At 49.4% G+C, this 23,273-nt stretch overlaps 1 protein-coding gene across 4 annotated transcripts in view; it reads left to right on the forward strand.

The window, feature by feature from the left end:
• Positions 1-23,273, forward strand: part of KIRREL3 (kirre like nephrin family adhesion molecule 3) — a 546,348-nt gene that overhangs the window by 418,144 nt on the left and 104,931 nt on the right. For all 4 annotated transcript variants that reach the window (XM_004750228.3, XM_004750231.3, XM_004750230.3 and 1 more), the window contains exon 3: positions 550-627. In XM_004750228.3, coding sequence (XP_004750285.1) covers positions 550-627 — 78 coding nt within the window. The remainder of the gene's footprint in view (positions 1-549; positions 628-23,273) is intronic.

Here is a 23,273-nt window from a genome sequence, read left to right on the forward strand (position 1 = left end):
CCTCTACCTCCATTTTTGTGTCTTCTTCCAAATTCGCCCAACCACTTCTTCATTCCTCCAAACTACGCTCTTCTGTGTCTGCTTGCATTGCTCCATCTTGGTCACCACTCGCTGGATTCTGCCTCTCCTTTGGCAGACCTGACCACAGTCCCAGCATGAGGTGGACATAGTCCCCAAGCCTGGGATCTGTAGAGCCTCACTAACCTATAGAGTAGTGATTACGAGCATGGACTCTGGAGCCATACTGCTTAGATTCAAACTCCTGGTTTGCCACCAGCTAGCTCTTCCAACTAAGGCTGTCTACTTAATACATCTGTAAATGGGGATGATATAAAAATAGAGATAATACTGGTATACAGCTCACAGGGTTATTGCAGGAATCAAATGAGGAATTATTGGCTTAATAGGATGCTCAGATCATAGCAAGTGCTATGTAAATGTTATATAAGTAGCCCTGTTTATGAGGGCAGCAGCTTCATACCCCCCAAAAAGGGGCCTTCACTGATACTGGATCCATTCCCCGCTCATTCACCTGTGTTTTTCTTCCAGAGCTGGGCCTCCAGAAGAGAGGATGCTGTCTGGTGCTGGGCTACATGGCCAAGGACAAGTTTCGAAGAATGAATGAAGGTCAGTGAGAACCTGCCCACCCTTTGGGGGGTAATGAGGTGTTGCCCTGCAACTCTGGTCCCGGAAGAAGAACCTGGGACAGTGGACAGAGCTGTTTAATTTCCATGAAACTCTTTATATAGAAATGTGGGGAAGAGTACCTAATGCCTGAAATACTGTATGCTGATTCCTAAGCACTTTTTCTCATGCTGTCCTCTAACACCGTCTGCGTCCTCTACTTCTCTTTCTTTTTCTTTTTTTTTTTTTTACAATCTTACTACCTATGACATTTACTTTTATCATTATGTCTATTTCCTTTCTCCCTGTTTCTATTTTTCTTTTTTTTTAATTTTTTATTTTTTATAAACATATATTTTTATCCCCAGGGGTACAGGTCTGTGAATCGCCAGGTTTACATACTTCACAGCACTCACCAAAGCACATACCCTCCCCAATGTCCATAACCCCACCCCCCTTCTCCCAACCCCCCTCCCCCCAGCAACTCTCAGTTTGTTTTGTGAGATTAAGAGTCACTTATGGTTTGTCTCCCTCCCAATCCCATCTTGTTTCTTTTATTCTTCTCCTACCCACTTAAGCCCCCATGGTGCATCACCACTTCCTCATATCAGGGAGATCATAGGATAGTTGTCTTTCTCTGCTTGACTTATTTCGCTAAGCATGATACGCTCTAGTTCCATCCATGTTGTCGCAAATGGCAAGATTTCATTTCTTTTGATGGCTGCATAGTATTCCATTGTGTATATATACCACATCTTCTTTATCCATTCATCTGTTTATGGACATCTAGGTTCTTTCCATAGTTTGGCTATTGTGGACATTGCTGCTATAAACATTTGGGTGCACGTGCCCCTTTGGATCACTACGTTTGTATCTTTAGGGAAAATACCCAGTAGTGCAATTGCTGGGTCATAGGGCAATTCTATTTTCAACACTTTGAGGAACCTCCATGCTGTTTTCCAGAGTGGTTGCACCAGCTTGCATTCCCACCAACAATGTAGGAGGGTTCCCCTTTCTCTGCATCCTCGCCAGCATCTGTCATTTCCTGACTTGTTGATTTTAGCCATTCTGACTGGTGTGAGGTGATATCTCATTGTGGTTTTGATTTGTATTTCCCTGATGCCGAGTGATATGGAGCACTTTTTCATGTGTCTGTTGGCCATCTGGATGTCTTCTTTGCAGAAATGTCTGTTCCTCTACTTCTCTTTCTCTCTCTTCCCTACCTTTGCTCCCCAACCACTCACCCAGCACAATTAAATCTGCTTCTATTATCTTTTTTAATCCAGACCTCTCTACCTTTCTCTTCTATCATTCACATTTTTTGAATGCCTATTGAATAAACAGCCCCTTACAGGACACTTGGGAAAATAATGAAGAATAAGGCAGCGTTTTTATTTTCAAAGAACTTACAATGGGAAATCTGCCCTCTTTCCCAACTCCACTGGCCCTACCTCTCCTTTCTTACTCATGGGCCATTCTGCCTTCCTCTTGCTCTGGGTCTTTCCTCTGGGGCTTGACTGGGTCACAGAAGGCGACAGAAAGGGATTGACATTGATATGGAGGCTGGGAAGTAAACGGAATGCTGTCACTTGTGGACCTGTTATAATAAAGAGCCAATCCCCTCATCCCCAACCATCTGTCTCCGTGCAGCTAATAACCCTCTCCATCAGATGCCACAGACTGTTTGTCAGGACTCAAAAGTAGAGAAACAATGGCTGGGGATGCCATTTATTCATTAAAGTCAAACAAATGAAGCCCTGGCTCCCCACCAGCACAGCTTGCCAGGAGCTGGGCCCCTCCCCTCCCAAGGCCTGATCCCCTGTACCCTCATTGCCATTCCAGGCATGGAGGAGGCAGCTCACCTGTATCACCACTCTTCCCAAAGTTATACCAAAGTTCTGATGCCCTCTTCCCATTCCTCCTCAGCTGGCTTTTCTCCCACCCCACAGTCCATGACACCAGCACAACCACGGGCTCCCCAGACCTCACACCTTGCCAGCTGTAGGTTTGTGGCCAGCACCCATCAGGTGACAATTCAACAAGAGCCAGGCCAACACAACTAAGCGTAAGGAGCAGCCCCTCCTGCATTTTGCAACCCGTCTGTGTGAGAAGGCACTTCTCCTTTGTAGGAGCCCCCTGACTGAGCACAGCCAGGCTTAGGGGCTGCACTGTCTGCATCCTGCCAGGTGGTCTTCCTCCCTGACTTTTCTCTTGCTCAGCCTACCTCCTCCCTTCTCAGCATCACCTGGGTGAGAGGGCTAAGCAGTAACTTCTAATTTGTGGGAATTGACAGGGCACCTCTGTCCGTGGTGCTGAATAGACACATTCTCTTGCTGGCGTGGCTCATTAGAGAAGCTGAAAATGAGGTTCACGGGGATAGGGAAAGCCAAAACGTCAGGAGCTGGGCTGGATTTGCAACCTCAAGCTCCAAGTCTCTGACCCAGGAGAAGGACACCGACTGCAGATCCTAGGTCCTAAAAAAGAATCCCATCACAAGGCTGATGAACACGATTTAACAACCCTGCTCCAACCAACCTTTCACAGGCAGCTAGGGGAGGGGTATAGTAGTCCGCTCAGGCTGCCATAACAAAGTACCTCAGACTGGATGGCTTAAACAACAGAACTTTATTTTCTCACGGTTCTAAAGACTGGAAGCCTAAGATCAAGGTAGCAGCATGGTCAGGTTCCAGTGAGAGCTCTCTTCTTGGCTCGCAAATGGCCACCTCCTCACCGTGTCCTCACCTGGCAGAGAGAAAAAAGCAAGATCTCTGGTGTCATATATATATATATATAATTTATTTGACAGAGAGAAATCACAAGTAGGCAGAGAGAAGAGGAGGAAGCAGGCTCCCTGCAGAGCAGAGAGCCCAATGCGGGGCTCGATCCCAGGACCCTGGGATCATGACCTGTGCCGAAGACAGAGGCTTTAACCCACTGAGCCACCCAGGCGCCCCTCTGGTGTCTCTTCTTATAAGGACACTCATCCTATCAGATCAGGGCTCTACACTTATGACTCCCTTTGATCTTCATTACTTTTGAAGTAATGAATGAACTAATGAACTAAGTAATGAACTAATATGGCATTGTAAAGAGGTTTTCCTGTTAAAATGGGAAGATACTGGGGCACCTGCATGGCTCAGTGGGTTAAGCCTCTGCCTTCGGCTCAGGTCATGATCTCAGGGTCCTGGGATCAAGTCCCACCTTGGGCTCTCTGCTCGTTGGGGAGTCTGCTTCCCCTCTCTCTCTGCCTACTTGTGATCTCTCTCTCTTTCTCTCTCTCTCTGTCAAATAAATAAATAAAAATCTTTTAAAAAATAAAATAAAATGGGAAGATACCCAAACAATGCCTATTCTCTCTGAACCCCTTCTCCAAACACATGCAATCCAAACCAATGTGTTATTCTTTTCAACTGACTGTGGTCAGTTTGATTAAGAATGAGTGATCCCCAGGTGCCTTAGCCCTTGCCAAAATCCGTCCCCAAGGGTAGACCCATTAAGAATAAAGCAAGGTATTCAGAAAGAGGGAGGGAATGGAGGCATTGGCCAAGGCCAAGGAGTAACAGAGCAGCTAACTCCCCACCCCAGCCTCTCTCTTTGCCTGTGGCTGTCACACTTCCCAGCTGCCCCAACACCAAGATTCATGCATAAGAACACAACCAGACACCCAGGAGCTGCCGCTGGGTAAACAAGGAGACAAAGAGACAGCAAGCAAGCTAAACCAAGGCAGACAATGTATGTACAAATCTCAGCTAGCAAACAGGAGACCAGATAGGAGGTGGGTGAGACAGTGGGGCAGAAGGAGAGATGCTTATGGAGAACGGAAAGGATCTGCAGGGGTGGGGAAGGCTCCTCTGCCCCCACTCCAGTGTCTTGTGACCCCAAGTGCCCCCATCATATATGTGTTGCTCTCTCTAAAACTCATAAGCCCAAACTCCAGCCTGTCTGCAGAAAAGAAGAGGTATCAGTGAGCATGGGGAGCTGTTTTATGGCTTATAATTATCTTGTACCATACTCAAAATAATTATAACTTCCACATATTAATAAATGAACTGGAATAGCAGCCATGACATAGATCAAGAGATAGAAATGTCTGTCCATGCCACACTATACACCTAGGTATAAATTGAACAATTGGTAAAATAGTAAAAAATAATTTTCTCTCAGATGCTGGAATTAGTGAGATATTGGAACAATTAGCTGCTTCTTCCATTAAAGATAAGGTGGTAACCATTATAGTTCCAATTTAGAATAAATATAAAAGACTAACTTGTTCTGTATAAAAGCATATTTGTTCTGTTTAACAGTGTCTAATCGAGTGTCTGTCACCTGAGGAGAAGTGGTTCCCTATTTCACCTGTTTTCTTGTTAAGTTGGTGTATTTTTATTTCCCTCCTCCTCCTCCCGCCCCCTACTCCTCACTACATTCAAAATAGTAATAATAATAATAACAGCTTGAGAAGGAGCAAGAGAAAAAGTAATGAATGAACAGGAGTTTTTATAGATCTGGGGTTTATCATAAGCTAGAGTAATCACAATCGGCGCTGTTTAACTTCACAAAGCAATAAAAAGAAAACACTATTCAAAGGTCATTTAAGGAGGCATGTGTAGTCAATGAGAGGTTTGCTCTATTCAAAGGCTCGTAATAGCTTCTAGGGTAGAATCCGCAACATTGCAGGAATAGAAGTGATGGGTAATGTGTGTGTATTTGCGTGTGTGAATGTCTGTGTGTGTGTGTGTGTGTGTTCTCCTGTTTGGATTCAACACATCTGAGGCATCAAATGGAGACACAAACAAAAATCAATGAAGGGCAGACGAGAGAGGAAGAAGTAAAGACAGATCAAGCATAAGAATGTCAGGCATGTTTGACATAATTGTCTCCATGTAATGAAGTACACGGTGCTTTAAAAAGGAACTGCTGGGAGGAGGCCATTTATTTATTCATCAAAAGTTCATTGAATACCTACCATAAAAATTATCCCAATTTTCATAACAAATGCTAGACAATGTTCTAAGCCCTGGAGCTTTCAAAGTAAATAAGACCTAATCCCTGCCCTCAAGGAGCTCACAATTAAAGCACACGCGTACGTCTCCATGCTACTGTCACCTCCACAGAGAAACCCTGCCTGTCCGCCTTACCTGAATTAGATACCCCTTTTCCCGCACTGTGATAAACCATCGCGGCAGCCGGCTTATTTATTTTATGGCAGTTGCTCTAACTGGTGATCATTGATGAGACTGTCTGTCCCATCAGGAAGGTGAAGATGCTGCTCCCTCTTTTCCTCACCTATCCCTGGGCATGAGCCCGATGTCTCACAAGTAAAGAGTAGTCCATCAACTTTAGTTTATGTAATTAATTAGTGCCCTGAGTGCACAACAGAGAAATGCACAAAGCCATCCACAGGTGCAAGGTGGATCTTGGGAAAAAGAACCATCAGGCAGCGTAAACCGACGTGGAGACTTGCACACAATGAGTGTCTCCCATCTCCAGCAGTTCCTTAAGTCCCACCTCTCAGCTTCCCCTCTATTCTGGTACAATAGTGCCTTCCTCGAGGCCAGGACCCAAGCAGGTCAGCAGAGGGAATGTCCCCACAGGCGGGTCTCCCTCCTTTCCACACTACCTCTCCTTCCTCACCCCGTCTACTGCTAGGCCACCTTCTTTTTTTTTTTTTTTTTTAAGATTTTATTTATTTATTTGACAGAGAGAGATCACAAGTAGGCAGAGAGGCAGGCAGAGAGAGAGGAGGAAGCAGGCTCCCCGCCGAGCAGAGAGCCCGATGCAGGACTCGATCCCAGGACCCTGAGACCATGACCCGGGCCGAAGGCAGCAGCTTAACTCACTGAACCACCCAGGCGCCCCTGGGCCACCTTCCTGAGGCATTTCCAGACAGATATGTCCCATCAGATCTACCAGGGAGCTGTTTCCATCATCCTACCCACCCATCCCCCCAACACACACACCCTTATATTTCCATCCCTTTTCCTGGCTCTTCTCAATCACCCGGTTTTCCTGGAGCTCCCAGAACCACTCACCTTCTCCATGCACACTGCTTTCCCGGGGCTGATCTTATTCACAGGGGGAATAGAAAGCTCTCACATGGTATCTGGTGAGGGGGTCTGCCTGCCCCTCAAAAAGCTTGGTACTCCTCTATGTTAGAACTTAAAGCCTAGCAGTTACAGTAGAATCTGCCAACTCAGGGAGGCCCAGGATCGATGAATGACTTGCCTCAGGTCAATAGGAAGCAGCCAGAAAGAGCTGGTGATGGTCTGGGAATTGCGGTCCCAGAATAGTCAGGACCACAATTCCAGGTGTCCTGACATCTGGTCCAGTGCTCTTGGAATTCTGAAAGAGGAGGCTCAGACCATGAACAGAAGGGAAGCCAGTAACACTTCACCTTGGCTTGGTTTGCAAAGCAAATGCAGAGCAAGCAGAAGGGGCTGGGAGAAGAGGGGACAGGACACAGAAGTCTCTGGTGGTGTGAGGCCTGGAGTAAGAGAACTAGGTCAGGGGAGATCATGTCTCAGGAACCAGAAAATTCTGTTAGCCCCTAGAACTGTAAAGAAGGGGAAATGAGGAAGAGGAAGTTGAATGGAGCAGAAGGAGGGAGCCCTGGCCTCCCTCCCTGCTAGCTTTCTGAGGCAGAGGTACGCCTGTACGGGAGTCTCTCCTATCTCCTCACAGGGGTGCCCTCTCCGGCCACACATCTGGAGGGGCGGTAGCTTTCCCGGACCTTCTGCATCGCGGCTCAGAGAAGGGAAGCAGAAATGCCTGCCAGCACAGTGGTTTTCATCTTCCCAGGAAGAAACAAATGCAAGTGATTAGTCAAGGCAGCTTCAGTTCACTGGGGACCCCTGGGTCTCCTGGGGAGGGGCTCCAGTGTCCAGGAAGAAGAAAGCAGAATCCACAGCTGGCAGGCTCCCTACAGACTCTTGCGTGGGATGCCCTGCAGCTCCTGGGAAGCTCCATCCTCCCAGTCCAAACTCTGCACATAGACCTCCATCACAATGCCTGCCCTCCCGTTTTACCTGTGTGCAGGAGCCAGAGCTCTGGGAGGGTGGGACCCAGGTGCCTGCTCCTGGACCTCTGGCTGATGGCATGGAGTCTATCCTTTCTTTCTGCTCCCCTGTCCCCCAATCCACAGAAATGAGTCAAAACGCTCCCAATTTCTTACCTCTCCCCGACAGTGTTGATAAGAGAAAGAGGTGCCCCACCAGTGTAGTGGAAGGAACACCTAAAAGTAAGGGGCCAGCTCTGTGACCTTGGGCAAGTCCCTGAATATCCAGATGTCAACCTTCTTGTGGATGAAATTCAAATAATGTTGGATACAATCATCTGTAAGCCTTTAAAATGTAATGATTCCAAAATCTAACTTGGCTTGGGGCATCCGAGTGTGTCTGGCTCTTGATCTAGGCTCAGGTAGTGATCCTGGGTTCTGGGACATCCTCAGGTCCTGGGATAGAGCCCTGTGTCGAGCTCCACGCTCAGTGAGGAGCCCGCTTGAGGATCTCTCTCCCTCTCCCTCTGCCCCTGCCACACGCGTGTGCTCTCTCTCTCTAAAATAAATGGATGGGTAAATCTTTTTTTTAATCCTATCTCAGCTTTAAACACCCTGCCCACACCCTATTCTCACCACTCATCCCCTAATTTTAAATGCTTTGGTCACCAAAGGAACCAGTACCGGGAAATTGACTGACTGGCTTTGCTTGGCAGCCTTACAGGGAAGGCAGATCTGTGTTTCTTCTTCCTGTCTGCCCTCTGAGAGTGAGTTCAGGCCCGTGTCAGCTGTCCCCTGGGTGGCAGTGAGAGAGTCGAGCAGACCTAGGGGACATGCTGTGCTTTTTAAGGAGCAAAGGAGAAGCAGGACCCTGGCCCAGGGTCCTTGGCTGCCTCAGCCGAGCAGGGATCAGATGACCCGCGAGCCCCTACCACTCTGACAGCAGCAGCCATAGCAGTCTGGCTTACACTAAGGGCTTACAATTTCCAGAGACCATTCTTTCACTGCCTGCGAGAGCCCCCAGGATGTTAGCTAATACTGTCATTTTGTTAGTTGGGGCTTTGGGGTGCATTTTTTCTTATTTCATTTTTCTTACTGATGTGTTTCCTTCCACTGGGGCTGCAAAGCTGGTTATTTGTATAACGTCCCTGTTTATTATTTATGACAAGATGCAGATTTCCAGGGCACTTTATGATTGTTATTTAATTCACTTGGCGTCTTGGAACAGGGGACCCGCCATTTCCATTCTCCTCCTTCCGCGATTTGATAGAGAATTCCAGTGTTTCCCGGGTCTCGTTCCTCCAGCCACCATTCCTACTGGGAAACCTGCTTATTTAAGGCAAGCTGGGGGCCCATAGGCCACAGACTCTGCCAAGCTCCTTTTCAAACTTCCTTTTCTCTCCTACCCATATCCAGTCCTCAGTAAGACCTAGAAACGTCACCTCCCAAATATCTCTTGAATCCATCCACCTTGTCCATCTCACAGCCATGGATGGCCCTTGTCCCCACAACCTCTCTTCCTCACTGGATTACAGAAGGGCTCTCCTTACTGGTTCTGTGCATCCATCATGCCCCTGCCTTCCCTCCCAGTTCATTTTCCACCTTCAGCCAGAGCAATATTCAAAATGCAAGTCTAATGTCACAGTCTTCTTGAAAATAGTTCAATGGCTTCGTGTTGCTTTTAGGAAAAATACCAAAATCCCTGGCATGTTTCATGAGTCTGTACATGATTTGGTTCCTACCTACCTCTTTGACCTCATCTTGTCCCCTTAACACCATACCCCAGACACATCAGTCTTCTTTCAGCTCCTCAAACAGAAATGCTCCCATCTGTCCCAGGACCTTTGTCTATACTGGTCCTTCATAGCTCAGTCTGCACATATAAGTTCGTATTGCTATTTTTTAACTAATACTTGCCTTGCCTACTAATCTGTAAGCTCTGTTGGGTCTCCAGGATATCCCAGGGCCCTAGCATAATGTTTGCACAGAGTAGACACTGAAAGAAGAGCGAGCAAAGTGACCTTCTCTGCTTCTGGTCCGTGGCTCCCAAGATGCTGGGACTGGGTGATCTGAGAACCATGGACCCCTAGAAGAAACCTTACAAATCACATGGGGATGAGGAAACTGAGACCCAGAAAAGTCATGTGACTTGTCCCAATTATCACAGCCTGTGAGCCACACAGCCAAGACTCAAACCCAGGCTTCTGACCCAAGGGGCCATCCTCTTTCCTCTTAACCATGCTAAGTTCTTGAAGTCTGGGAGAGGCAGGGTTGAGTGGATCAATCAGGGAAGTCTGCCCACTGAACGTGTGTTGAGGCTATGTTCTGAAAGAGATGAGAAGCAAAGAGAAAAGGAAGGGGAGGGGCTTCTTTGATCTAGATGTGCCTTATACAGAGTAAAGCCATTGCCTGCTATGAGCCCAGGACTGTGCCATACATAGGAGCCTCAGGGAGGCAGGACACAGCTCTGTCCTCAAGAACTTTTGCCCTCCACTGGGAGGGCACCAGATATATTTCATACCAAGTTAATTTTGTGGTTGTTTTGGTTCTGTTTCTCCTTTTAACATTGTGGTGAGTATGCTTAATGGTTAAGTACTGTACCTTGGGAGTCAGAGAAATCTACATTCAAATCAAGTATAGGCTGAGCTGGTTTAGAACCATATTATCAAAGGTCCTCGAGGCCAGAAGGGACCAGAGGTCATCTGGTCCACACCCTCTTCTAATGGCTCAATATCCCCACCATGAACCAATGCATGTGAACCCTTCTGAGTACAGCAATAACGTGTACTCACTTCCTCAACAACCATACATCCCACACTTAGTCTGTGCCTCGCACAATGCCAGGACGCCCTTGACCTATAGGGATACAGCCCCTCCCCCCAGAGTTATCACAGCCATTAAAATACAATGTCATAATTGCTGTAACCAGCTATGCCCAGGAGCTAGGGGAGCAGATACAGGGAATTCAATCCAACTATGGGCTAAGTGAGTAGGGCCCAGGAGTGCCCCCATAACTGTTTTTATGAAGCCATTGCAACCTATGCTTGTACCCTTGCAAAAATAGAAAATTTCATCTACAAAGGCCATGGGCAGCTCCTCAGCCAGGCTCTCAGGGTTTTAAATATAACACCCCTGCAACCCCATGTGTCTACAGCTTTATTGTCCAAATGCACTGATGTCCATGGGACCCAAGGACTTAGGTGGCAACCACTGGCAGAATCCTGGGGTCTCCCTCTATGCCTGCTGTGTCCTGAGGAGGCTTCCTTTCTTCTCTCTGCCTCCCTACCTGCCCCCCATCCTCAGCGAGCCTCAAAAGCTTCACCGCTGAACGGGGAGACCCACCCCCCTCCCCCTCCCAGGGGAGAAGGAGTCTGAATAAATGAGCGTGTTTAATGGCCTGCGGTGCCATAAAGTTTTTAGAGCTGTGTGCTGGAATGAGCAGGTTCAGGCTGAGATGAATTATCCATGGCTTTTATCAAAGGAGAGTCAATAAAAACCTGAAGGAGCTTGCCCCATCTCCATAGAGTGGCCCATGTCACATCATTGGGTCCCGCGTTCTGGAAATAATAATCGGACGGACGTATTTTTCCCCCCTGTTCCATCTGCTTTCTTCCCTACGCCTTCCCTTCTCAAATGTATTAGTTTCTATGGAAACTGTGTTGTTACTGGTATGGGAGGAGTTTAATGACATTCAGAAGTACCAAATCAAGTCCATTTATATAATGGTTTGAAATACACATAATGGCCTATGGAATATAGGACACGGTGACAGTTTCAGTAACTGCGTACAGAGTGTGGGATAAATAGAGCAATGTAATACTCCCCACCTCCAAGTCAAATGTGCCAGGAATAACCACTATTCTTCCTACTAAAGAACAGCACTTCTCGACCATTATTCATGAAAGGATCTCAAACCCTACACCAAGCTGTTCTCCTTTCACTGAGGAAGGACGTTGGCTGATCATTGGTCCTCTGCACCCAGAGCTTTGACCAGAGTCAGCCAGAGCAGGTAGAGAGGAGAGAAAAGGACCTCAAAGAAGAGAGGAAGGAAGCAGCCATTTTGCCCCAGGCTCGGGGGAGGGGGGGGTATGGGGGAAGGGGAGGCTCTCCACTCCCAACCAGCCTGCCGAACCACATTCCTCCTGCATCTGTTCATAGGGCTAGTCTCTGTCCTACTCCAAGATTTACCAGGCACCTACTGTGTGCCTCGTGCTGTGAGAGACACGGAGATGAACAACACATCCAGGATGCCCTCATCTTCACTCAGCTTCTGCCAGCAGCCGACCCTAAGCAAGGTTTTGCGTGTCATGGTCTGTCTGGGAGGCAGAGGGACCCTTAGCTCAAGAGAAAGACCTCAGGTTGCAGATAACCAGAGATGAGGAGTTAGCCTTCGGGCCCTGAAGTGGGCACGCCTCGGGGACACAGAGAGGGAGGGGGGACCACTGACGGAGTCAGCTCAGCTCTCAGAGAATTTGGGGTCCAGTGGGAAGACAGGCACAGAAGACACTAGCAGAAGGCAGGGTGATGGGAGAGCTACAAATGTACCAGGGATATGTTCATGGAGCACAGAGGTGGGGCAAGCCATTTCTTCTGTCTGGAGTAACACTGGGGGACCCGAGAAACCAGGAGAAGGGTGGGGAGCTAAGCTGCAAAGACACAGGACTAGAGAGGCATTTCCACACACTGACATCAGTCGTCCTCATCCCATCACAAGTTAGGGGGGTTAACTCCATTTTGAGGGTAAAGAGGCTCAGAAAGATGAAGTCATCTACCTAAAGGCACCCAGCTATGACCTGGTAAAACAAAGACTCGGACAGTGGTCTCTTTATCTCTGCCCTGCCTGGGGGAGCTTTGTGTGTTTGGGGGATGAGGGTGGGATGACTCCCTCTTTCACCAGCAAGGGCAGACCTGGCCGAGCTCCTGTTGTGGATCCACGTAGACGTCCCCCAGCCCATGGCCACCAACCACTCTCTCCCACATCTCCCCACCTTGCACAGCCCACGGACCCCCGGTCAGCCAGCAAGGCGCCCATCTGATCCTGCCCCAGATTGATATAGACCAGACTCACTACACCTAATATGCAGTGAATTATCTAGAATTCACACCCTGGGGGTACAGGAAGGAGGAGAGGAAGTCTGGGGAGGGGGGTGTGTCAGTTCTGGTGGCCCCACAGGCATGTTTTTTTCTACCCTGTCTCCAGCCTCTCCTCTCCCAGCCCTGCTCTAAAGCCCATTGGTTCAGAAAGAGGAGGAGGGACCCGCCGTGGGTAAATAACAGTGGGAGAAGCTGGGTTAGCCCTCACTGAACAGGTCTGCCCTATAGAATGTCTCAGAGATTCTAAAATGCCCAAGGGCGTGGTGAACCACCAAGAGGGGTGTATGGTTCAGAGTTTCCCCAACTTATTTGAATACAAAACATGCTTTAGGACTAATGTTCTCTGGAATCCATTTTGAGGAATGATGATTTAAGGCCCAGATCCGCCACCAACTTGTTTGAGTTTTGTCAAATAAGAGTAACTCAAGCCTGCCTGTGAGAAACAGTAAAATAGCTGGGGGGGGGGGCGCTTTAGAAACTGGAAAACAATAGAAATAAGATGGTGCTGTTATTTACATGACACAAACACATTGTTTCCCAAAGAACATTGCATTAGAAGTCGAACAAAAATAAATAAGTAAATAAACATCTTTAAATATAAGTTTGGTTCCTGACTAGGTGTATGACCTCGACCATGACCTCTCTTGACCTATATTTTTTTCATCTGCAAAATGGGTATACTTTGAGGCACCAAGGCTCTTTCCCTGTGCAGATATTGCAAAGAGAAGCATGACCTCTCTTGACCTATATTTTTTTCATCTGCAAAATGGGTATACTTTGGGGCACCAAGGCTCTTTCCCTGTGCGGATATTGCAAAGAGAAGCTATGCATGATGATTGTGTTAGTGCTTTGAGAAAGCATAAAGTACCATAAAATGCAAGGCATTATTATTAGTGTTCCAGGCTAAAACCCTCAATTCAGTCCCGTTTTGCTGAGATCAAAACAGGAGGAGTACTAGGAGAAGGGACCAGCTAGTGGGAGAAATAACAATGACTAATAATTTTCATCCATATGTATGATATTAGGAGCCTTGTATGAGCATGTCGCTGAGGGGAGAAAATGAATATTTCATGAGTAAACACTAACTGTAGTATTAAGATGAAATGGACAGAAAGGCCCCGGCTTACCTCTGCCACCAGGTTCAGCGAGGAAGGTCAGCGCGGGCTCTGTGGTCTGGATCCAGGGAGCGGTGCTGCCAGGCAGGAGGGAAGAGCTCAGCCTCCCAGCAGAGATGGAGCGTTGTCTGTCCCTGGTGACTGGTAGAGATAGTCCTGCCCCAGGAGACAGAAGAGCCAATGCCCACATATAAAGCACCTGAGCGGCCTTGGGCAAGTTACCATAGCCATGTTCACACTAGAAAACAGGGGTAATAAGATCAGCTTTGCACAGCCGTAAGGTTCTCAGTCCAAGCCCAGCTGTTTGGAAGAGGGCTTTGTAGCACACACGGGTGGGAAGCGTCATTACTCATTTACTCGCTCAACGGACGTTTATTGAACATCTACTAATTGCCAGTCACTGCTGTGGCCATTTGTTTGTTATTCGCTGTGTGCCAAACACCCTGTGCATCATTTTATACACATCACCCCCTGTGATCTTCACTACTGTCCTGAGAGGTATCTGTTAGTACTCCCACCTTCCACATGAGGAAATGAGACTCGGGAAACATCAAGAACTCGCCCCAAGCCAGATGGCTAGTAAATGGCACAGTCCAGAGCTATAAGAAGCCAAAACCCTTTATTCTACACTAAATGCCCGATCCTCGTCCATGGTACTTGTGTAGAGCCAGAGGGGAACCCCGCTTCCAACGCCCACCAGCTCTGCCCTGGTCCGTCCATGCTTCATGCTTTCTAACATCGGGGCTGGTTTCTCGCCCGAAGGAGAAAACTTCTCAGACCCCTCCTTTCGCTCTCTAGGATACCTTCCCTTTGTTTTCTGTCCCCACACTCTCCGCCTGACCTCCGTCTGATCGTCTGTCCTCACCCTAGGGGTTTTCACGTCCAGCCCCGTCCAACAAGACATTTTCCTCCAAGACCCTGGGCAGCTTGTATCTCTTCTCCGGGCCACCCCTTGGGTGGTGTGAACATCGAACATCTCCCACCCCTGTAATACCCTTAGAAGATGGAAGCACCAGATGGAGCAGTACCAGGATTAAACCTAGCCAAATCTTCCCCAGCCCTCTCTGCCCACCACGCAGCGCGAGGACACAACCGTCTCCGCAAATCTCTTCCCTACAGGGCAGTTTCGTGTTATCTTGGCTCATTCTTTCTCCAGAGATGAAGAGATTGTTTTAAACCCGCCGCCCACCAGCTCTGCTCCTGGCTTCCAATGCCATTAAGTTTCATTATAACAAATAAACACCACAATGACATTTATAAGTTACCACTGAGCACAGAAGCACAAATATGAAGCAGATAAACTGCATTTGATCCAAATAATTACTGCAGGCAATATTGGGCTTAGTCTGAGCTGGCAGCCGGGTACCGAGTAATTTATTAGATTGCGTAAGGCAATGTTGCACGTTGAGTTTTTCATTATTGTGTCTCTTCCCCTCTCCGTGGTCTAAATAGGTTAGAGGAGTTTAGACAGTGCCGTGGCCAAACAAAGACAGACTTTGCTCAAGCAGATTAAGGCTGGGAATTACAGCCAAGTGTCCGGGAATGCCTGCTTCCCAACCAACATGGCACTTGAGAGAGAAGAGAGGGTTTCGGATTATCTTGATCCTGCCAGCCAAGGACGGTTCCCTGTGTGTGCTCCCCACCCACTGGCCCGGAAACAGAAGGAGGCCCCATGAGGGAGTACGTACAAGGATGGATGGAGCTCCCAGGACTCCGAGCCTGGATTCCTGCCGGGGGTGCCTTTGTGCTCAGCCAAAGACCCTCTCTACCACAAGGCCCTCCGTAGCTCCGGGCAGCCTCAGACCCCAGTCCCAGATCTCTCCTGCAATAAATAAAGGGAAGGAAGCAGTGTGCCCGCCAACTCTGCAAAACAAAGCAGTGAGAGCTGGCTACCGGCAGCCACCTCCCTGCCAAGCCCAAACTCATAAAGTTTGATTCAAGGGGTTACAATCCCTCCCATTCAGAGTCCCTCCTGCCCCATTCCCCCAGCCTTAGTAAATTACCCAATAAGCAGCAAGGACCTGTAGTTATTGTGCAGTTAAATGGTATTTGCCCAGTAAATCCTGAGCAGGGTACTAACGGTGATATACAGTAACTAATTACGGACATGAATTCTCTCCCCAAGACGCCAAGTGTTACCAAATATTGTTGCGTTTAAGGGAGAAGGTTTGAAAGCTGCTCTGTTTCCCTCCAGTGAAGCCGCGAGTAACTCTTCTATTAGAGGAGCTGTCGGCACATCTAGTGGCACTTCTGGCTGGGAGATAGAGACGTCCCGGGGGTCGGGCCCGAGTGGGGCCTGGAGATAGCTCCCATTTCCTGGCCACCCCCACCCCAACCCCCGGTCCCATGCCCCCTGCGGAAGTCTCCCTCCAGCCACTAGCTGGTCCTTTTTGGACAAGGGATGAGAGGTTCAGCACTAGGGTGGCTGTTACAAAGGCACGAGACCCCAGCCGTGCAGAGAATGTAAGTCATTATTCCCCCAGCCCGGGACCAAGCGAGAAGGCTATTGGGCCTTTGCAAAAAGCTTCTGAATGGGGATGCAGCAGGGGAAGATAAAAAATGCTTGTGCCTCTGCCAAGCTGTGGACAACTCTTGCCCTAAATTTTTGTTCTTGGACCTGATCTCAGCCCCAGGGGTGCCTGGGGGCATCAGAAGTTTCTCTGGCTGATGGCGGTCTGCAGGTGGGGCAGAGCCTGTGTACAAGGCAAGAAGCAGTTGTCCTGTCAGGCTCCTTGATGTGTTTTTGGAGCACAGCTGGGGGCAGCTGGAGGACACAGTACCAGTCTCTGTTTTCTGAAGAGGTAACCATGAAGCTCAAACACGCTCTGGTCTTACCGGGTACTATGGAGTAAACCAAGACACAGAACTAGAGTCTGCCCGCTCCAATGCACACCGTGACCTTGGACAGGTTACTTAACCTCTCCGAGCTTCTGTTTCCCAATCCAAAAAGTAGAAGAGATCCTCTCTATCTCTCAGTACCGTTGATGTGATAATGGCTAGCTTTGGAGTTCCCCTGCTTCAAGGGGCTCCCCTGAGAAGCCAGTTCCATCTTTCCCGCCATTAGCTCGTCTTCTGAGATGGGCTCAGTGACCCAGTGTAAGCCTCTTAGAAGCTAAGAAAAGCCCTCAGACCATCCCAGGTGCTTCCCAGCTGCATGTAGTCTCTCTCCTTCCTCTCAGGGTGACAGTAGCACAAAATCTCTCCTTTACCAACACGTCCACTTTCAAACAATCAGACAGGCACAGTAATGGCAAGTTTATTTGGTTTGGTTTGGTTGTTTGGTTAGCGCCTGCATTTTCAGGGTTGGAGAAGGTGATCTGAGCCCTTGCCAGGGTCACAACCAGGTGGCGGCAGGCTGGGTTGGGAGATGTACATTTGCTGTGGGGCATTGAGCCAACCGCTATGGTGAGTCTTGGCATTCAAGTCTCCACATCAGGACAGATCTTAGAACCTCCTCCACGGGGTGTCATGCAGGTAGAAGAAGCAAAATAACATATGCGAAGTTCTTCATGGAGTATAAAGTGCATGCAAGACTTAGCTGTGGTTAATCCCCTTAACCAACCTGAAGAATGAGACCCAGAGTCCCAGGGCAGTGCGAAGCATCACTTTTTTAATTAGGGCACATATATAGTCAGCTCTCAATTATCTGCTGGCAAATTGTCCCCATGCCTGGCAAACTCTATCACCAAGATTGCTTAATGAAGTCCTCTGTTAACATTTCACAGCTTCTTATTTTGCTCTTATTTGCATGAATCCGGAAGGGAATGAAAGTCCTCTAAAGGCGAAACCCGCTGATATCCCTGTCCCCACCTAGGGGAAGGTGTCGAGCCGTGAACACAGTGAGCTGGTGGGGGGTGGGGGTGGCCCGCCTCCAGCTGTCAGCCAGGACCAGAGGTGATGTTCTGCGCCCGGCCGAGTCGGCGGCAGCGGGGAGCTCCACCACTGGCTTTGGTTTTGTTTTGTTGAGTATTAAAAATTCCCAGAACATCAAACGCATCCACATTCAAACGTGAATACTGAAATGCATTCCAGAGTTGAAAAGGCATGTTACTTAGTACTATTCATTATTTTGCACTGTCCTTCACTTTGGATTACTCACACCCTTGCTTCCTCTCCATTAGCGAACATAATTACGAGTTGGTTGTCTTTGGGCTCCAAGAAGGAAGAAATGTGGGACATGGTGATCTACTCCCTGTTGGGAACGACTCCGGAAGCCATGAGATGTTTTCTCTATAAATACCATGTCTGGGTTGCTGTCCCCGACGCAGGGCTGGTGAGTGGCAGAGAAGCTGCTCATTTCAAGAACAGACTGCCGTATCCACACAGAGCACCTGGCTCCCAGGCCCACTTTGGGATCTGTCTATGGGAAGCAGCCACCCTGCTCTTGATGGAACACTTGGAAACCATCGAAACTGCACAGGACCTTCTGATACCTTGAGCATTTCACAGCGGGACCTTGGGGTCCCCTGCACAGTAGCCCACTGGCTGGAGGGGCCCCTCAAACTTCACCTAGCCTGCCCCCACCCACCTCACACCCTGGCATTCCATATGGGATTCCACTGGCATAAGATTACATGCACTGGGAAAAAAAATTAGTGACAACCACTGACTTCATCCAACGACCTCATGGAGTGGCAAAGGAAACATGGCGCACCTAGAAGGAAATGGCAGCTAGACCAAGTCCAGAGAAAGACAAGTTCCCTCATGGGGCGCCTGGGTGGTTCAGTGGGTTAAAGCCTCTGCCTTCAGCTCAGGTCATGATTCCAGGGTCCTGGGATGGAGCCCCGCATCAGGCTCTCTGCTCAGCAGGGAGTCTGCTTCCTCTCTCTCTGCCTGCCTCTCTGCCTACCTGTGATCTCTCTCTGTCAAATAAATAAATAAAATCTTTTAAAAAAAATTTAAAAGACAAGTTCCCCCAAACCAGAAAGAACCCAGTTCCCCCAGGCATCCCACGGTGCCTCCCAAATGGGCACCAAAACCCACCTGTGGCCGGATTATCCCCGGGAGCTGTAGAACGCAGACTCCTGGACCTAGCTCAGAACCACCATCTCAGAATTTCTGGCTGGGAGCCCAGGAAAGTGTATTTTTAGCAACTTCCTCGTGTGATTCTTTTTTTTTTTTTTTTTTAAGATTTTACTTATTTATTTGACAGAGACAGAGATTACAAGTAGGCAGAGGCAGGCAGAGAGAAAGGGGGAAGCAGGCTCCCTGCCGAGCAGAGAGCTCATGTGGGGCTTGATCCCAGGACCCTGAGATTATGACCTGAGCCGAAGGCAGAGGCTTAACCCACTGAGCCACCCAGGCGCCACACCTCGGGTGATCCTTATGCATGTGAACGTTTTAGCACACTTTCCCGCTGGCAAGGTCTATACCAGGATAAAATGATTATTTTAAAATGTTTGTTTTAAAAAAAAAAAAAAAAAAAAAAAAAAAAAAACACTTGAGGGTTAGGGCATGGATCTTCCTCAAACAGACCAAATGTCCTTGAGAGATTTGCCTCTACCTCCTCTTCGCTCAGTTGTATTCTTCTCAGCTATGGGTTCTCCCCACCCAAAAATAAGACTTTGGATAAAGCAGAACAAAGAACCTTAGGCCTGAAAGGGAGGGACCTAACAGACTGAGTCTAGACTCTGCATTGTACACACGGGGAGTCCCGGAGAAGGGAAGAGGCAGGCCGAGGGCGCCCAGGTCAGAGGTGGCAGAAGCAACACCAATTGTGTTGCCCGCCCCCCCCCAAGCACGCCGCCCCTCCTGACACAGAAACAGTCCCCCAGGTCACCTATCACCCCTTCCTGCAGGCCAGGGAGAGGGGACCTTGATGCCTCCATCCTTCTCATCTCCTCTCAACCCCTACCAGTTCTATCTCCAAGTGGCTCCCAAATCCACTTTCGTCTTTCCACGGATGCGGCTTTAGCCTGAGTTCCGATGACAGCAAGATCTTCCTGATCAGTCTTCCCGTCTTCAGATTATCCTCCTTCACCCACCCCCTCACCGTCCCCGCTGTGATCTTCCCCAAAACTCAGATCTGAGCATGTGGGTCAAACCCTTTGATGATTTCTCATTAAGTGCAAACTTCTTAGCGTGCACTCGGGGCCGACACGCTCAGGCCTACCATGATTCCCTAGCAATGCTCCCTATTGAACACATCCGCACGCCCCCGTGCCGTGCACCTGTTCCTGCCTGGTTCCTAGCGACGGTGGCAGCTCTGCACTTTTGGGCCTGGGTGCACCTTTTGGGTCAGGTGCCCAGGGCGAGGACACAGCTTCCTGTGTCCTTCCAGTAACTCTTAGAAAAGGGAACAGAGGGGCATCTGGGTGGTTCAGGTCATGATCTCAGGGTCCTGGGATCCAGTCCTGCATCTAGTTCATTGCTCAGCAGGGAGCCTGCTTCTCCTTTTCCCTCTGCCTTTCCCCCGCTTGTGCTCTCTTCTCTCTCTCTCTCTGTCAAATATGTAAATAAAATCTTAAAAAAAAAAGAAAAAAAGGAAGGAAGGACGGAGTGAGGAAAGAAAACAGAGATGCTGGACACTATGGAGTTAGCCAATCCGCAGCTCTGCCTCCCAATGGTTCCCACCCTGATCCTCTCTAAGGAGGTAACCATAGAAGCTATGTCTGCCCACAGCCAATGTCCACACTTCCTTTCAGACTCTAATGACTTAGCTCTCTCCTGCTCTTCAGCATCCCCTTCTCTCTCTCCTACTGCTCCTTGCCTTTCCCCAACAAGGGTTCAGGGAGTACATATTCCTGAACACACAAAAGCCTGAGGCTCAGAGACAGAAAGGGGCTTTGCCTGGGCCCCATGGCCAGCTCACAGAAAGCCTGAGATGGCATCCTGGCTCCTAGCCTTCATGGGCTGCCAGAGTGTCTTCCATCTCTCCTCCATACCCTCCCCCACCATTGCCACAAAACCCTGCACTGCTCTGCCCTTCCCATCTCAGTCAGACTCAGGGAGGACCACAGGCAGGGATGGATGGGCTCCTTCCCAGGTTTGATGCACCAGTATTTCCAGAAGCACTTATCAGTATCCTCTTGGCATCCAGAGCTTGGCTGAATGGATGGAGGATTACCTCCGCCTGCCTCTCTAATGAGGACAGTGCAGGTTCTGGCCGGGGCCACGGGCTGATCATCAGTAGACGAAGGATTTATAGTGACTTTGGAGTCACCCTGCCTCGGCCAGCCCCATTGCTCTTCATTAAAGCCCCACACTGTCCAGGACAACCTTGGTGGAGTATGTATCCTGGGGAGAGGTATGTGAGACCAGGAGAATCACAGGTTACCTGGGTGCCCCCAGCTCAGACAAGACACAAGGACAGGAAAACATGCCCTCGAAATTCCTGTCCCACATCCAGCCCCAGGGAGGAGCAGTCTGGCTTTCCTGTGTAAGCCCAAAAAAAACTCCAGAGCAATTTCTGGAATGTTGGTCATCTCAGCAAGCTTCTCCTCACCTGTGTATCAGAATCAAGTTGCTAGTGGCTGCAGATGGTAATGTGGAGGGTGAATGTGTCTTCATGTCTCTCTCCCGGCAGACAGTCTAGCAGAAACAGTGGACCAACAGCCCCTCTTCCACCCCACTCCCACGCTCTGTTCTTCTGGCTTCTCTGTTGGTGTTTCCAGTCCCAATCCAAAGGAAGAAGATGGGGTTAAATGACCTCTGGCCATCCCAATAGGGCTCTAAGCTTGTGCAGACCTCGACAGTGGTTAACTGTGCCACCCAAGACAGCGTTCCCGATCTGTCCAGCCTGGAGCGACCCTGTCCCTCTTAGGCGGGCACGTCAGCATCAGTGACTTCCCCTATTTGGAGATGAATTCCCAAGTCAGCCCCAGACGAGAAGACATATTGCAGAACCACCTCTCCTACTACCTGAGATGTGAATGCTTATAAGTTATTCACACCAGCTTTCTCCAGACCCATGGAGCCAAATACCCCCAGGATACCTTCTCCTGGGGATTTGGGGCCCCTGTCCATCATCGTATTTACAACCCCTCCTGAGGGCGTGCAGGGCTCCACGCACTTTACACGAAATGCCCCATGTCCTTCTCACAAACCACCCAGCAAGCAACTGATTACTGTCCTGCTGGAGAAAGTCAGGTGCAAAGGGCCTGGGGAATGTGCCCAGGGGCCACACGGAGGTAATGGCAGAGCCAGAGAGGCAGCCGAGATCACATGGCCTCAGCTCTTGCTGCTGGAGCATGTTCCAACCTCCATGTGCTACTTATGCCATTTCCCATCTCCGAGAACGTTCCCTCTTTGCCCTCCTATCCGTTAGCCTCAAGGGCACGTCAGAAGCCAACCCTGCTGGGACTCCTTCCCTCATTCCCTCAGAAGGAAGCCTCCTTCTTCCTTGGGACTTTCTTTATACTTCACTTTGGGCCCTGGTTGTGTGATGCCAGTAATTCTGGTCCCTTGTGAGCCTGTTTGTCTCCTCCAGACTCTAAGCAACTTGTCCCAGAAAATAGATCCGTCTCTCGTCTGCCTCCCCACACCTGCCTGGCCAGGGGTCCTGGAAGTGGGGACCCCTTCCAGGAAGTGGTCCTGGAAGTGGGGGAGACCTTCTCCTGCCCATGGCTGGCACCATTGCTGGTATTCTCTCACTCTCCAGAAACATCAGTTGTCTCAGTCAGTCTGCTCGGACACAATCCCATCCCACCCAGCTCCCGCTCCCCTGAGTAGGTCATGACAAGACATTCTCCCAAAACCCATTCTTCTGCATTAGGAGCTGGTCCGAGCAGCAGGAAAATGGCAGAAGTCAAGTCTTGGGTTTCTGGTATGACCTGAGTTGTCCTGCCCTGGCCCTGTCCCACCCTGCTGGGCGTCTTTTGGTGTCAGCTAGGGGGCCTCTGAGCCAGCTCCTTCCTCCCCCTCCCTTGCTGCCATCTGCTTGCTTCTCGGGAGCAGGGTAGCTTTCCTTAATCTCATAAGACGCAATTTGCGTCCTCCGGGCTGGGGAAAAGCTGGCAGTAAATATCCCGCATACAAGCATTCTTAAAGCCTTCCCCAGCTGGTCACTCTTAACAGAGCAGACGGCAACACTGAGCCTGTTCTGTATGGCTGACCAGGAAGCTTCGGGAGACAGAGGTGGGCTGGGGTCATGGCAACGGCAGAGCTACAGGGGGGCCCTACAGGCTCCCTCTCACCCTCAAGACCCACGGGAAGGAGCCGATTCTAATCGGTGCAACTTCCCATTTCCAAAGCCTCCTGGGATCCCTCATGCCGGGTGCTCTGTAGCCCCACTTTTTTTTTGTTTTAAGATTTATTTATTTTAGAGAGGGGGGAAATGGAGGGTGACTGATGGGGAAGAGGGAGAGAGAGAGAAAATCTCAAGCAAACTCTGTACCCAGCTTGGAGTCAGATGCAGGGCTGGATCTCATGACCCTGAGATCACGGCCAGAGCTAAAACCAAGAGGTGGACGCTTCACTGACCGCACCACTCAGGTGCCCCAGAGTGTGGC

The sequence above is a fragment of the Mustela putorius genome, unplaced genomic scaffold (assembly GCF_011764305.1).
Source record: "Mustela putorius furo isolate JIRA1106 unplaced genomic scaffold, ASM1176430v1.1 tig00000460_pilon_pilon_pilon, whole genome shotgun sequence".
NCBI lineage: Eukaryota > Metazoa > Chordata > Mammalia > Carnivora > Mustelidae > Mustela > Mustela putorius.